The sequence below is a fragment of the Chiloscyllium plagiosum genome, unplaced genomic scaffold (assembly GCF_037043375.1).
Source record: "Chiloscyllium plagiosum isolate Xiang-an unplaced genomic scaffold, Cpla_swu_hap1 HiC_scaffold_47, whole genome shotgun sequence".
NCBI classification, from domain to species: Eukaryota; Metazoa; Chordata; class Chondrichthyes; order Orectolobiformes; family Hemiscylliidae; genus Chiloscyllium; species Chiloscyllium plagiosum.
This window is the reverse complement of record NW_028270185.1, coordinates 473291-486070: the sequence shown is the minus strand read 5'-3', so window position 1 is coordinate 486070 and position 12780 is coordinate 473291. Positions and strand designations below refer to the sequence as shown.

The 12780-nt window shown below is 46.5% G+C and overlaps 1 protein-coding gene across 4 annotated transcripts in view; it reads left to right on the top strand.

The window, feature by feature from the left end:
- Window positions 1–407: 407 nt before the first annotated feature.
- LOC122544774 (latent-transforming growth factor beta-binding protein 4-like) overlaps window positions 408–12780 on the top strand; it is a 257894-nt gene continuing 245521 nt past the window's right edge. For 3 of the 4 annotated variants that reach the window (XM_087984070.1, XM_087984072.1, XM_087984071.1), the window contains exons 1-2: window positions 408–637; window positions 7525–7595. In XM_087984070.1, the coding sequence (XP_087840196.1) occupies window positions 507–637; window positions 7525–7595 (202 nt within the window). In that variant the 5' untranslated portion in view covers window positions 408–506. The remainder of the gene's footprint in view (window positions 638–7524; window positions 7596–12780) is intronic. The other variant, XM_087984069.1, reaches the window with a different exon arrangement.

The window sequence follows — 12780 nt, the reverse complement described above, 5'->3', positions numbered from 1 at the left end:
CAATTGGACCGATGTCGGAGCACCGTGTGTCGGGTCCGAGCGGATTGGGTAGAAATGTGTTACAAATAGTTATAGAAGACTCATTCATAAAATAATCAAAGGGAGTGGGGGAGTGGGACAGAGGGGGGGAAGAAAGAGAGAGAGAAAGAGATTGGGGAAGTTGAGAGGGAGCAGGACAAAGGGGGAAGGGGTGGGGGAGATAGAAGGGATTGGGGTCGAGAGAGGGAGTGGGGAGAACGGGTGTTGGGGCGGGGGGGAAGAGTGGGACAAGGAGAAGTGAAGGTGAGAGGGACAGGGAGAGGGGAGTCGGACAAAGAAGTTGGGGGGGGGGGGGATTGAAGTGTTAGGGAGGGGTGTGTGACAGGGAGCTGGATCCCGGGCTGAGGGGGTGAGGTAAGGAGCCGCCTCCAGGTACCGAGCTCTGGCTGAATGAATGAGCCGCGGGCAGTGAGCGGATCGCGGGGCCAGGCTTCGCTCTCCTCCCGTTAGCCGCTCCGGGGGAAAGCATGTGGAAGATTCTGGCTGTGGTCTGGCTGATGCTCGCTGTTTGTGGCCGGGCCCGTGAAGTTAGTGCTGCCCACAATCGGCGCCTGTCTCCGGGGAGAGGGAGAGGGAAGCAGCGGGCACTGTCCCCGAGGTGTGTCCGCTCTCTCACTAATTCCAATCGCAATTACTACAACTGACATTATTTAACTTGTTACTGTTTAAACGGTTTTTAATAATGCAGCTTTAGAATTTAGTTTTAATAACGTAATTCTGAATTGTGCGATTTATGGTTTAATTTAATTTTGTGCAATTTCACGGTTAATGTACAGTCAGTTCTCCCAAAAACTGGTGAGATGGAAATGATTTTGGAATGCTGTCTGTAATCCTCTCCAGGACTCGCTCCCTGCGGAGTTTATGTCGCTGTTGGGTTTATTTTCAAGGAGATTACTGTTGAGCTGCTGCAGGGTTTTTAATGTCGAGGTTTCAGCCCCGAATCCTGCCCCTCAGTCCCCCCGGGGACTTGTGTTCTCCATCGAGACCAAACTCAGCAGACCCTGTTGGGCAGGGAGAGTCGGTAGGGGGTAAGGGAATTCCCCACCCCTCAATCTGCTCCCCCCTTCGCTCCATTCCCAACTCTACCTCATTCCCTCCATCACTCATCCCTCCTCTCTATCCTCCCTCTCCCCTCCTCCCCTCCATCACCCATCCCACCATCCCCATCTCTCCCCACCATGCCCCCATCCCTCCTCTCTATCCTCCCTCTCCCCTCCTCCCCTCCATCACCCGTCCCACCATCCCCATCTCTCCCCACCATGCCCCCATCCCTCCTCTCTATCCTCCCTCTCCCCTCCTCCCCTCCATCACCCGTCCCACCATCCCCATCTCTCCCCACCATGCCCCCATCCCTCCTCTCTATCCCCCCTCTCCCCTCCTCCCCTCCATCACCCGTCCCACCATCCCCATCTCTCCCCACCATGCCCCCATCCCTCCTCTCTATCCCGCCTCTCCCCTCCTCCCCTCCATCACCCGTCCCACCATCCCCATCTCTCCCCACCATGCCCCCATCCCTCCTCTCTATCCTCCCTCTCCCCTCCTCCCCTCCATCACCCATCCCACCATCCCCATCTCTCCCCACCATGCCCCCATCCCTCCTTTCCATTCCCCCTCCTCTTCATCCATCCTTTTCTCCATCCCCTCCAACCCCAGTCCCTCCTCCCTACTTCCCAGCCCTCCTCTAGGAAATGACTTTCGATAGCGCTTGTCGCTACCTCTGGACGTCCCAAAGTTCCTTATAGCCAATGAAGTGCGGTCATTGTTTAACCTCGCATAGCAAGATCTCACAAAAAGCAAGGCGATCGTCATCAGGTCCCCGGCCATGTAGATATACCCCAAGTTAATGGAGGTAATTCTCGCCTCACCACTCCCTCCCCTCAAAATTGTGAGAGATTCAAACTGCACACGAGAGGCCAGTCGGCCCATCGAGTCTGCACTAATCCCATTTTCTAGCACTTGGCCTATAGACTGGAATGTTATGACATTTCCGGTGCTCACCTAAGTACTTTTAACAGAGTGGGTGGCAGGTAGTTTACTGGTTAGTACTGCTGCCTTACAGTGCCAGGGACCCAGGTTCAATTCCAGCCTCAGGTGACTGCAAACTCTACACAGACATTCTCCCCATGTCTGTGTGGGTGTTTAGATTAGATTAGATTACTTACAGTGTGGAAACAGGCCCTTTGGCCCAACAAGTCCACACCGCCCCGCCGAAGCGCAACCCACCCATACATTTACCCCTTACCTAACACTACGGGCAATTTAGCATGGCCAATTCACCTGACCCCTGCACATTTTTGGACTGTGGGAGGAAACCGGAGCACCCGGAGGAAACCCACGCAGACACGGGGAGAACGTGCAAACTCCACACAGTCAGTCGCCTGAGGCGGGAATTGAACCCGGGTCTCTGGCGCTGTGAGGCAGCAGTGCTAACCACTGTGCCACCGTGCCACCCACACGGTGGGTGTTATGAAGGTGTAGATGTGCACTATACCTTTAAGAGAGACTGGAAACTGGTACTGACTTAGAGAGGCAGAGAGTGTGCTGAAAGTATTTAAAATGTAACATTTGGCTGTGAAACCAATAGTGCAGCTGAGTTGCCATGATACATAACAAATTCAAATTTGGCCAATCAGTTTAAATAATGCCCCAAGATGCCAAAATCCAATCGAATGCACAGTGGTCAGTATTGGGCCACTGTTGTTTGTAATATACGTTAATGATCTGGAAGAGGGCACTGTTGGTATAATCAGCAAGTTTGCAGATGACACAAAGATTGATGGAGTAGCAGAAAGCATAAGGGACTGTCAGAGAATACAGGAGAGTATAGATAGACTGGAGAGTTGGGCGGAAAAATGGCAGATGGATTTCAATCCAGACAAATGTGAGGTGATGCATTTAGGCAAGACTAATTCTAGAGCGAATTATACAATGAATGGAAGAGCCTTGGGAAAAGTTGATGGGCAGAGAGAGCTGGGAGTGCAGGTCCATTGTACCCCGAAGGTTGCTGCACAGGTGGATAGACTGGTCAAGAAGGCATATAGTATGCTTGCCTTCATTGGACGGGGTATTGAGTATAAGAGCTGGCAATTCATGTTAAAATTGTACAAGACATTGGTTTGGCCGCATTTAGAATACAGTGTACAGCTCTGGTTGCCACATTACCAAAAGGATGTGGACACTTTGGAGAGGGTGCAGAGAAGGTTTACGAGAATGTTGCCTGGTATGGAAGGTGCTAGCTATGAAGAGAGGTTGAGTAGGTTAGGTTTATTTTCATTAGTAAAAAGGAGATTGAGGGGGACCTGATTGTGGTTTACAAAATCATGAAAGGTATGGACAGGGTGTATAGAGACAAGCTTTTTCCCAGGGTGAAGGATTCAATAATGAGAGGTCATGCTTTCAAGGTGAGAGGTGAAAAGTTTAAGGGGGATACACGTGGCAAGTACTTCACACAGAGGGTGGTGGGTGTTTGGAACGCATTGCCAGCAGATGTGGGAGAGACAGGCACGGTAGATTCATTTAAGGTGCATCTGGATAGATACATGAGTAGGTGGGGAGCAGAGGGATACAGATGTTTAGGAATTGACCGATAGGTTTAGACAGTACATTTGGATCGGCTCAGACTTGACGGGCCGAAGGGCCTGTTCCTGGGCTGTAAATTTTCTTTGTTTTCTTTCTTTGAATTGGACTTTAGTGTTTTGATGACATCAAACCAATGAAATGATCCAATGTTTGGGGTATAAAACCAGACATTTTGAACAGTTAGGGGGAGAACTGCCAAGAAACGTTTTTTGTTTGTAATTTTTACTTTAAATAGTGACCTCTGTGATAGTTCTTTTGCCTCTCAAAATTTTACAGATTATGGCACGAGATGAGCTTCTCTGTGTGTCAGGTTTAAATTAGCAGAGGGGTTTACCCGTGTTGGAACAGTTAAATTTTGAGAGGCAAAGATCTATCCCAGAGGTCACTATTCAATGTAAAAATTAACAATTTTATTCTTTAAGTCCAACAGAGAACATTAAAACCAACAACTATTTACAACGCCTTTCTCTTAAACCTATCTTTTACCTCCCACTCTACAATACTGGTCCGATTTAAAAAAAACAATTAAGATTTATCAATTCTCCTCTGTAGATTTCACTCTGGGTTTTCCTGGGTCGTCTCTTCTTCGGTCTTCTGCTGCACAACTTATTTTATGGACAGGTACCTTTCAGAAAGCTATGTGGCTAGCAGTCTATGCTTGTTGATTTTCTTGGCAGCTTCCAGTCTCTTTTAAAGGTACAGTACACAGCTACACCTTCATAACAGTGGGTTTCCTCCAGATGCTCCAGTTTCCACCCACAGTGCAAAGATTAGGGTGGATTGGCCATAGGAAATGCAGGGATATATGGTGTGGGTCTGGGTGTGCTGCTCTTCGGAGGCCTGATGAAGGGCTTTTGTCTGAAATGTCGATTTTACTGCTCCTTGGATGCTGCCTGAACTGCTGTGCTCTTCCAGCACCACTAATCCAGAATCTGGTTTCCAGCATCTGCAGTCATTGTTTTTACCTGTTCTTCAGAGGGTCAGTTGTAGACTTAATGGGCCAAATGGCCTGCTCCCATGCTGTAGGAGTTCTATGATTGTGAGGTTTTTCATCTTTATTATCCTCCCAGGACATGTTCACATTTAACTGTGTTCAGGACACTTCTCTGCATCCATACACCATACCAAGGTTGGTGACATATTCATTTGATTCCAAGGGATCTTTCATATTCATCTTTAGCAGGTTTCCTCTGAAATAGGAGTCTCCCAATAGTGCGACACTGCCTGAGTACTGATCCTCCGACAGTGCAACACTGCCTGAGTACTAATCCTCCGACAGTGCGACACTGCCTGAGTGCTGATCCTCCGACAGTGCGACACTGCCTGAGTACTAATCCTCCGACAGTGCGACACTGCCTGAGTGCTGATCCTCCGACAGTGCGACACTGCCTGAGTGCTGATCCTCCGACAGTGCGACACTGCCTGAGTGCTGTTCCTCCGACAGTGCGACACTGCCTGAGTACTAATCCTCTGACAGTGCGACACTGCCTGAGTGCTGATCCTCCGACAGTGCGACACTGCCTGAGTGCTGATCCTCCGACAGTGCGACACTGCCTGAGTGCTGATCCTCCGACAGTGAGGCACCCCCTCAGCGCTGACCCTCTGACAGTGTGGCATTCCCTCAGTGCTGACACTCCGACAATGAGGCACTCCCTCGACAGTGAGGCACTCCCTCAGCACTGACCCTCTGACAGTGCGGCATTCCCTCAGTGCTGACACTCCGACAATGAGGCACTCCCTCGACAGTGAGGCACTCCCTCAGCACTGACCCTCTGACAGTGCAGCATTCCCTCAGTGCTGACACTCTGACAGTGAGGCACTCCTTCAGTGCTGACCCTCTGACAGTGCGGCACTCCCTCAGTGCTGACCCTCCGACAGTGAGGCACTCTCTCAGCGTTGACCCTCTGACAGTGCGGCATTCCCTCAGTGCTGACACTCCGACAGTGCAGCACTCCCTCAGTGCTGACCCTCCGACAGTGAGGCACTCCCTCAGCGTTGACCCTCTGACAGTGCGGCATTCCCTCAGTGCTGACACTCCGACAGTGAGGCGCTCCCTCAGTGCTGACCCTCTGACAGTGCGGCATTCCCTCAGTGCTGACCCTCCGACAGTGCAGCATTCCCTCAGTGCTGACCCTCCGACAGTGAGGCACTCCCTCAGTGCTGACCCTCCGACAGTGAGGCACTCCCTCAGTGCTGACACTCCGACAGTGCGGCACTCCCTCAGTGCTGACCCTCTGACAGTGCGGCATTCCCTCAGAACCATGTTGGTGATTTGTCTGGGCAAACACTGGAGGCAAATTTGAACTCAGAACCTTCAGTCTCCATGGTAAGAGTCAACCACATAACCATACCAAAACCTGAACCATGGCAATGAAATAGGCAAAGGATTAAAGTGATGGTGTCTGAGGAATAGGGATGGAGCAGGAGCCTGAGCAAATAAAAAGAGAAGTAGCTGATAAGGAGATGGAGAAAGAGTTTGAAGATTTAAAGCCTGGGAGTTATGGGGTTTATTTTAATTATTTTCACATTCCTCCACTGGGGAGTTGGACATCTTCACTTTGAATGATTTCTACTGCCCTTTCAGGCAGCACATTCCAGATCACACAAATAATTGTACAAAGAAATTCTCTCACTGTCTCCAATTCTATCCCCAGTCTCTCTAAATATGTCTCTTTAATACACAACTCTAAACATCCCAGTACTCAATGTTTGGGCTATTCACTACGCAGACACTCTCTCACAATTTTGAAACATCTGTGTTTTATTTCTCCATTGCTTTCTCTGTTTTCAGGACAGAATCCCAGCTTCTCCAGCCTCTCCACATTTACTGAAATCCCTCATCCCTGGGACATTCTCCTTTACCCCCTTCTTCAAAGCCCTGATATCCTCCTTAAAATGCAGTGGTCAGAATCACAGTCCTCCAGCTGAGATCTAAGTAGTGATTTATGGAGTTAATGTGCTTTCCTAACCTTTATCAACTGTCTGAGCACGAGTTATCTTTTGAGCTTGAACATATGAGCCATTCTGAAGTAGACTCTTCTGCAATATTTCATAGTTGGTGCTAAGTTCAATCTGTCCCAGCAGCCTCCTGTCTGCCTCAAAACAAGCTGTTTTCAAGTTGTCTCACATTTTCAGGCTGGTGGGGACAATAGATTTACTACCAGTGAAATGTCAACAGCTGTATTGTAAAATAGGTCTAAGAGAAAAACCCCCTGAATTCTCCAAAAGGAAGAGAAAACACTCAACAAATTTGGCAGATCTGACAGTAACTGTCAAGAGAGAAACAGAGTTAGTATTTTGAGTCCAAACAGAACTGTTCCAAAGAAGAGGCTACTTGTCTTTCAACCATGTTCTGTTCCATTACTGGATAGGGATCTCAATGTGCCTGTATTCAGTAATTACACTACTCACTATATACACACAGACACACTCAGACATAAACACACAAACACAGATGCACAGATACATCCGCACAGCAAAACACATGCACACAGACACACGTGTTGCCATCTACGCACAGATACTGAGACAGTGTGACTTCTTCTGTTCTTGGTGTCTCTAAGTGTGTACAGTGACCAAGGATGTTGAGCTGTCTAACCAGTGATGGAACACAACATCATAGCTGAGCAGCAAGTGGCTCAATCTTCATTTGAAATACAAAAAGATTGTGTTTTCTTTTTAAGGACAGATTTGCTTTGAGAAATCAAACCAGATTCCTGATTGAGAAATTAAAAGCTCTTTCATTCAGCAGCACAGTGCCCCATTCCCTGCCCTTTTTCTGCATCCCCCCCCACCCTGTATCCACCATGCCTCTATTCTATTCCTTCTATCCACATCTTCCTCCAGCCCTTCCTTCCTATATCTGATATGTGAAGCTCTGTAACATATTCCTTGTGTTTATTGCAGTTTAAATGTCTGTGGCAGTGGCTGCTGTAACGGATGGGCATTGGGACCCCAGACTAGACAATGCACAAAACGTAAGTCCCTTTCTCAAATACTCCATATAAAAGCAGTGAGGATGGAAGAAGCATTTTTGTATACCAATGAAAACACTGGGGAGATCCTACACTGAGTGCTGTAGAATTCCATAACTTTCCTGTACAGAAACAAACCATTCAGCCTTTCTGCTTCATGCTGGTCTGTTCCACATAAGCCTCCTTCCAACCCCTCTGCTTTTTGTCCTATCATCATCTCTTTCTATTCCTTTTGTCCAAATTCCCACTTCAAAGTATTGATAATATTTACCTTGACTACCCCCTGTCGAAGTGACTTCCATATTTGCACCACTGTCTGAGTAAAATCATTTCTCCAGACATCCAGGTTGGATTTGTCAGTCTCTCATTGACAGCCCTGAGATCTGGTCTCCAAGGAAGGGAAAATATTACCTCCATGTTCATCCTATCAAAGTCCTTGTATCACTTTAAAAACCTCAATCAGGTCAGCCTTCAGTTATCTTGTTTCTAGTTGAAAGAGACCCAATCTGTTTGATATTTCCTGATGGTTATATCCTCTCTGTTCTGGCATGAGTCTAATAATATCTTTCTTCAGTAACTTTGTTTTGATGTGGAGACAAGACTGTGCATTACAATTGTGATTGCATTGAAGTTCAATGTAGGATTCACAGAAATTCTCCATTTCAATTCTATCCTTCTGGAAATTAATTCCAGTACCTGTTTTTTTTTTTCTGGGCTTTATTACTTTGTATCACTGCTTTGTGTGATCTGTTTTCCAATCCCCACTGTCATTCATTTTTCAAGAAGTGTGTAGTCTTTGCTTCCTCCTACCTTATCCTTATCTCTATTGAATCCACTTACAAATATTCACCCATTTTGCAAGTTTGATAATATTTTCCTGTATCTTGCCACAGTATTTCTGTGTATTAACTGTGTTCTCTGATTGAAAGACCAAGTCTTTATTTTATTTATCCGTGTTACGTGAGCGTCTTTGGCTGAGTCAGAATTTATTGTTCATTCCTTGAGACCATTGAGAAGGTGGTGGTGAGCTGTCTTCTTGAACTGCTGCAGTCTTTGGGTGTAAGGGAATCCACAAAGTGGTTAGGATGGGAGCTTTGACCCAGTGACTGAAAGAACAGCGATATATTTCCAAGTCAGGATGGTGATAGCTTCAAAGGAGATTTGCAGGTGATGTCCTCTGTAAAAGTGTTGAAATAATGGACAATATCAGTCCCAGTGACAATCCTTATGAAGCTTCACTTCCTAATTATCACCGTTCTGAGTGACTAACTTTAACCTGTTCTCTGCACCTTCTTTTGTAATCAGTTCCACCTGTTGTCACCTTCATTACGAGTCTATTATGCCGTAGCATATTACTGGATCTTTTCCTGACTAGGTTTAATCTCGGTCTGTGTTGTCATTCCAAATAGCCAGACTCAAAGAACCAAAAGTAGAGCAGCCTGTATTTGCTTCCTTTACCACAACCAAAAGCCTTGGGGTCAGTCTGGGGGGAAACCTGTCTGCATAAAGTATGGCTGCAATTCTGGCAATCTGGACTGGCTCGCGATTTGTGCTGACCTGTATGAGCTTTCTGTATCACAATGCAGAGATGGTTATTCAATGTGACTTGTGCAACCCGAGCTGAACTGTGCTCTTTGTAGTTTCAAGTGTAATTTCAGGCAATTGAAGAGACACTCATCAGTGTAATAGTTTCTTTATTTTGAAGCATTGCATTGTGCTTTGCACAGAGACCACACCAGTCCCCATGCAGAACCTTTGTGTGTGTGTGTCCTCCAATCATTGCCATTCCTTTGCAAGACGGTCACAGTGACCGACATCTCCGGCTCCAATCTGCCTTTATGTCTGATCCAGATGCAGAGACTCAGCAGGGACCAGCTGGTTAGAGTTTTCCAAAGCCTCCCTCTCAGAGTGGAGTTGCTCAGTATCTTTCTGTGATCTGCTGACTTCCTGCTTCCAGAGGCAAAAAGCTGCAGTTGCTGGAATCCAAAGTAGACGAGCAGGAGGCTGGAAGAACACGGCAAGCCAGGCAGCACCAGGAGGTGGAGAAGTCCGACACTTTGGGCATAACCCTTTTTCAGGAATAAAGGTGGTGATAGGGGGAGTTACAGGTAAAGGAGGGGGTGTAAGGGCTATGGACGGGGAGACGGGCAGAGTGGTGCGGTGGTGATAGGTGAATATAGGTGGTAGGTACAGCCTATTTGGTCGATAGATGGAATGAATCTGGTTGGAAGCTGGAAGGTGGGCAGCCTACAGCCCAGAGGACTCAACATTGAGTTCTCCAATTTCAAATAATCTCCCCACCCATCCCCTGATTCCATTTCCAGCCCCACCTCTGACAGACCCCTCTTTCCAGCTCCCAACTGGAGTCACTCCAACCGACCTACCTAGTTGTACAGACCACCAGTATTCATCTTTCACCACTTTACCACTCTGCTCTCTCCCTACCCATAACACCCCCCCCTGCCCCCACCCCCCCCTCCCCCCACTTTATCTGCAATTCCTCTTAGCCCCACCTCCACTCCTGAAGAAGGATTATACCTGAAGCAGCAAACATCACCACTTCTCTATGCTCGTCCAGCCTCCTGCTCTTCTACTTTGGCTTCCTGTCTCTGACTGACCCTGGGACTAACAACCTAGTGAACAGGTGGCCCACATGCTCTGGAATTGGGAGAAGCTATTTTTTGAGATTGAAGCATGCACACAACATTGGATTCCCCCTCCTCCAACACCCTCCCCACTTTGACCATGAAAGGACCTTGAATGTGTTTAGCGGATTTTCTCCAGTGTAGCACTCAAAGTGTGATATCTGATACAAAAGTGCTTCCCAACCCGACATAGCTTCAATAGACTAAGCTTCAGTCTGGTTTCTGTATCTCAGCTCCAATTACACTTCATCAGAAACAGAAAGGCAACAATATTCAGGCTTTTAGCAGATGCTGTCACCAAAGCTTATTGTGTAATCATACAAAGCTGTGCCTAGCTACTGTGTCCAAGCAGAAGGTTGGGGCAAATGTGATTGATGGTGTTTGAGTGGCAACACCTGGTACATTTTACAGGCCAAAAAGATGTCCAACAGGAAAAGACAAACTTCAGAGAGAATCTGACTTGAATCAGCTAAACTTTCAAGTCCGTTTAATGGAGGAATTGCAATTCCTTTTATCTTTAAAGGATATTGTTGCTTAGCACATTCTCTAAAGGCAGTTGAGATTTGATTCCAATCAGTAGTTTTTTTTTATTTATTCACAGGACATGAGCATCACTGGCTGCCCAGTATTTATTTCCCATCCTTAGTTGCCCTTGAGAAGGTGGTGATGAGCTGCTTTCTTCAACTGCTGTAGTCCATCTGCTGTCAGGAAATCCACAGTGCAATTAGGGAGAGAGTTCCAGTACTTTGGTTCAGTAACACTGAAGGAATAGTGATATATTTACAAGTCAGGATGGTGAGTGACTTGGAGGGGGAACCATGTATAAGTGATGGTGTTCCCATATTTCTGTTGTCGTTTTTCTTTTAGATGGTAGATGTTACAGGTTGGAAGATGCAATCAAGGGAATATTGGTTATTCGCTGCAGCGTAGTTTGCAGATGATATCCACTGTGATGTTGGAGGAAGTGAATGTTGAAGGTGGTAGATGGGGTGTCAGTCAAATCAGTTTCTTTGTCCTGGATGATGTGAGCTACTTGAGTGTTGTTGGAGCTGCACTCATCTAGACAAGTCGAGTGTATTCCATCCCATTCCTGACATGTTCCCTGATGAGCTTCTGGTCAGTGATGGTCCCCTCATATTGATAGTGGGGGAGCTCAGCGATGTCCATGTTATTGGATATCAAGGATAAACAATGAGGCTTTTTATTGTTGAAGGTGATCATTGCCTGTCTTGAGTGCCATAGATGCTACTTTTTAAAATTAATTCATGGAATGCGGATTTCATTGACTGGACCACCCTAATTTATTGCCCATCCTTAATTGCTCAGAGGGTAGTTAAGAATCAGTCACGCTTCTTTGGGTCAAGAGTCACATGAATGCAACACTGGGTAAGGCCAGCAGACTTCGTTTCTGAAAGGACATTAATTCTAAAACAGTTGTATAATTACAACACAGTTTGTATTTGATCTGCAGCTTTTCTCACTCGCTGTGGTCATTCACGTTGCTGCAGTATTACTGCTCAAACCCGCTGCCCAAATCCTAGTGGCTCCCTGCCTCAACACCAACCCCATTGCATTGTGATTTTAATGGGAAATTATGAAAGGTTTTATTTCTGGTTCTTCACCAGCAGCTGCTGTACCAGCTGTATGTGGCCTGTAGATGGTGGTAAAAACTCAGGAACACAAGGAGGTCAATGTTCTGGAATTCTGGCTCCCAGTTTCCCCACTCTCAGCAGCTCCCTCCCTGAACAATCCCACACTGAAACTCCCTCCCAAACCTCTCAACCCCACCATCTGCCTGGAATTCTTGCCTAAATATCATCCAAATCTCTTTCCCTGAATACGCACACTCCCCTCGCTGACCATCTCTAGCTGTCCACCCCTTCACCTCCCCATCTCTTTGTCTCCTTTCAGTAGCTGCAATCTGGCTTCAAGTCACTTGTCCCAGCATCTCCTTGTTATCCTAATGTCTGATTCACATATCTAAGGCTGCTTGGGACATTTTACAATTCTGAGAGTAGCTATTTAAATGCAAGCTTTTATTGTAAAATATTTTAGTTGAATCTCTTTTTGAACATCAACATCAAGGATTTCCAAACAAAGAACAGTGTGAGGTTAAGTACTGAGCAAAGCTCTCTTTGCATTGTCCCCATCAAACACTCCCGGGACAGGGACAGCAAGAGTTAGATACTGAGTAAATATTCCTCTATACTGTCCTCATGTACACTGTCCTTATCAAAGGCTCCAAGAACAGATACAGGGTTAGCTACAGAGTATTGGGAGTCTGTTTTTTTTAACTAACCCAGTCTGTAGCTCAATCTAAATTTCAGTCATTTTCTGTACCAAACTAATGTAACAACAAGCATTGATGATCTCTTTACAACGTAAAATTCCATAGTACTACCTGATGACTTGGTTATCCGTAGCTAACATCCCAGATTTATTCTGCCTGTCTATTAGTCAAGGCTTTATATGCAACAAAGTAAAGGGGATTTTGGTCAAGGTTTGGTTTTAAACCCCGAGTCAGAAGTGACAGACAATGTTCA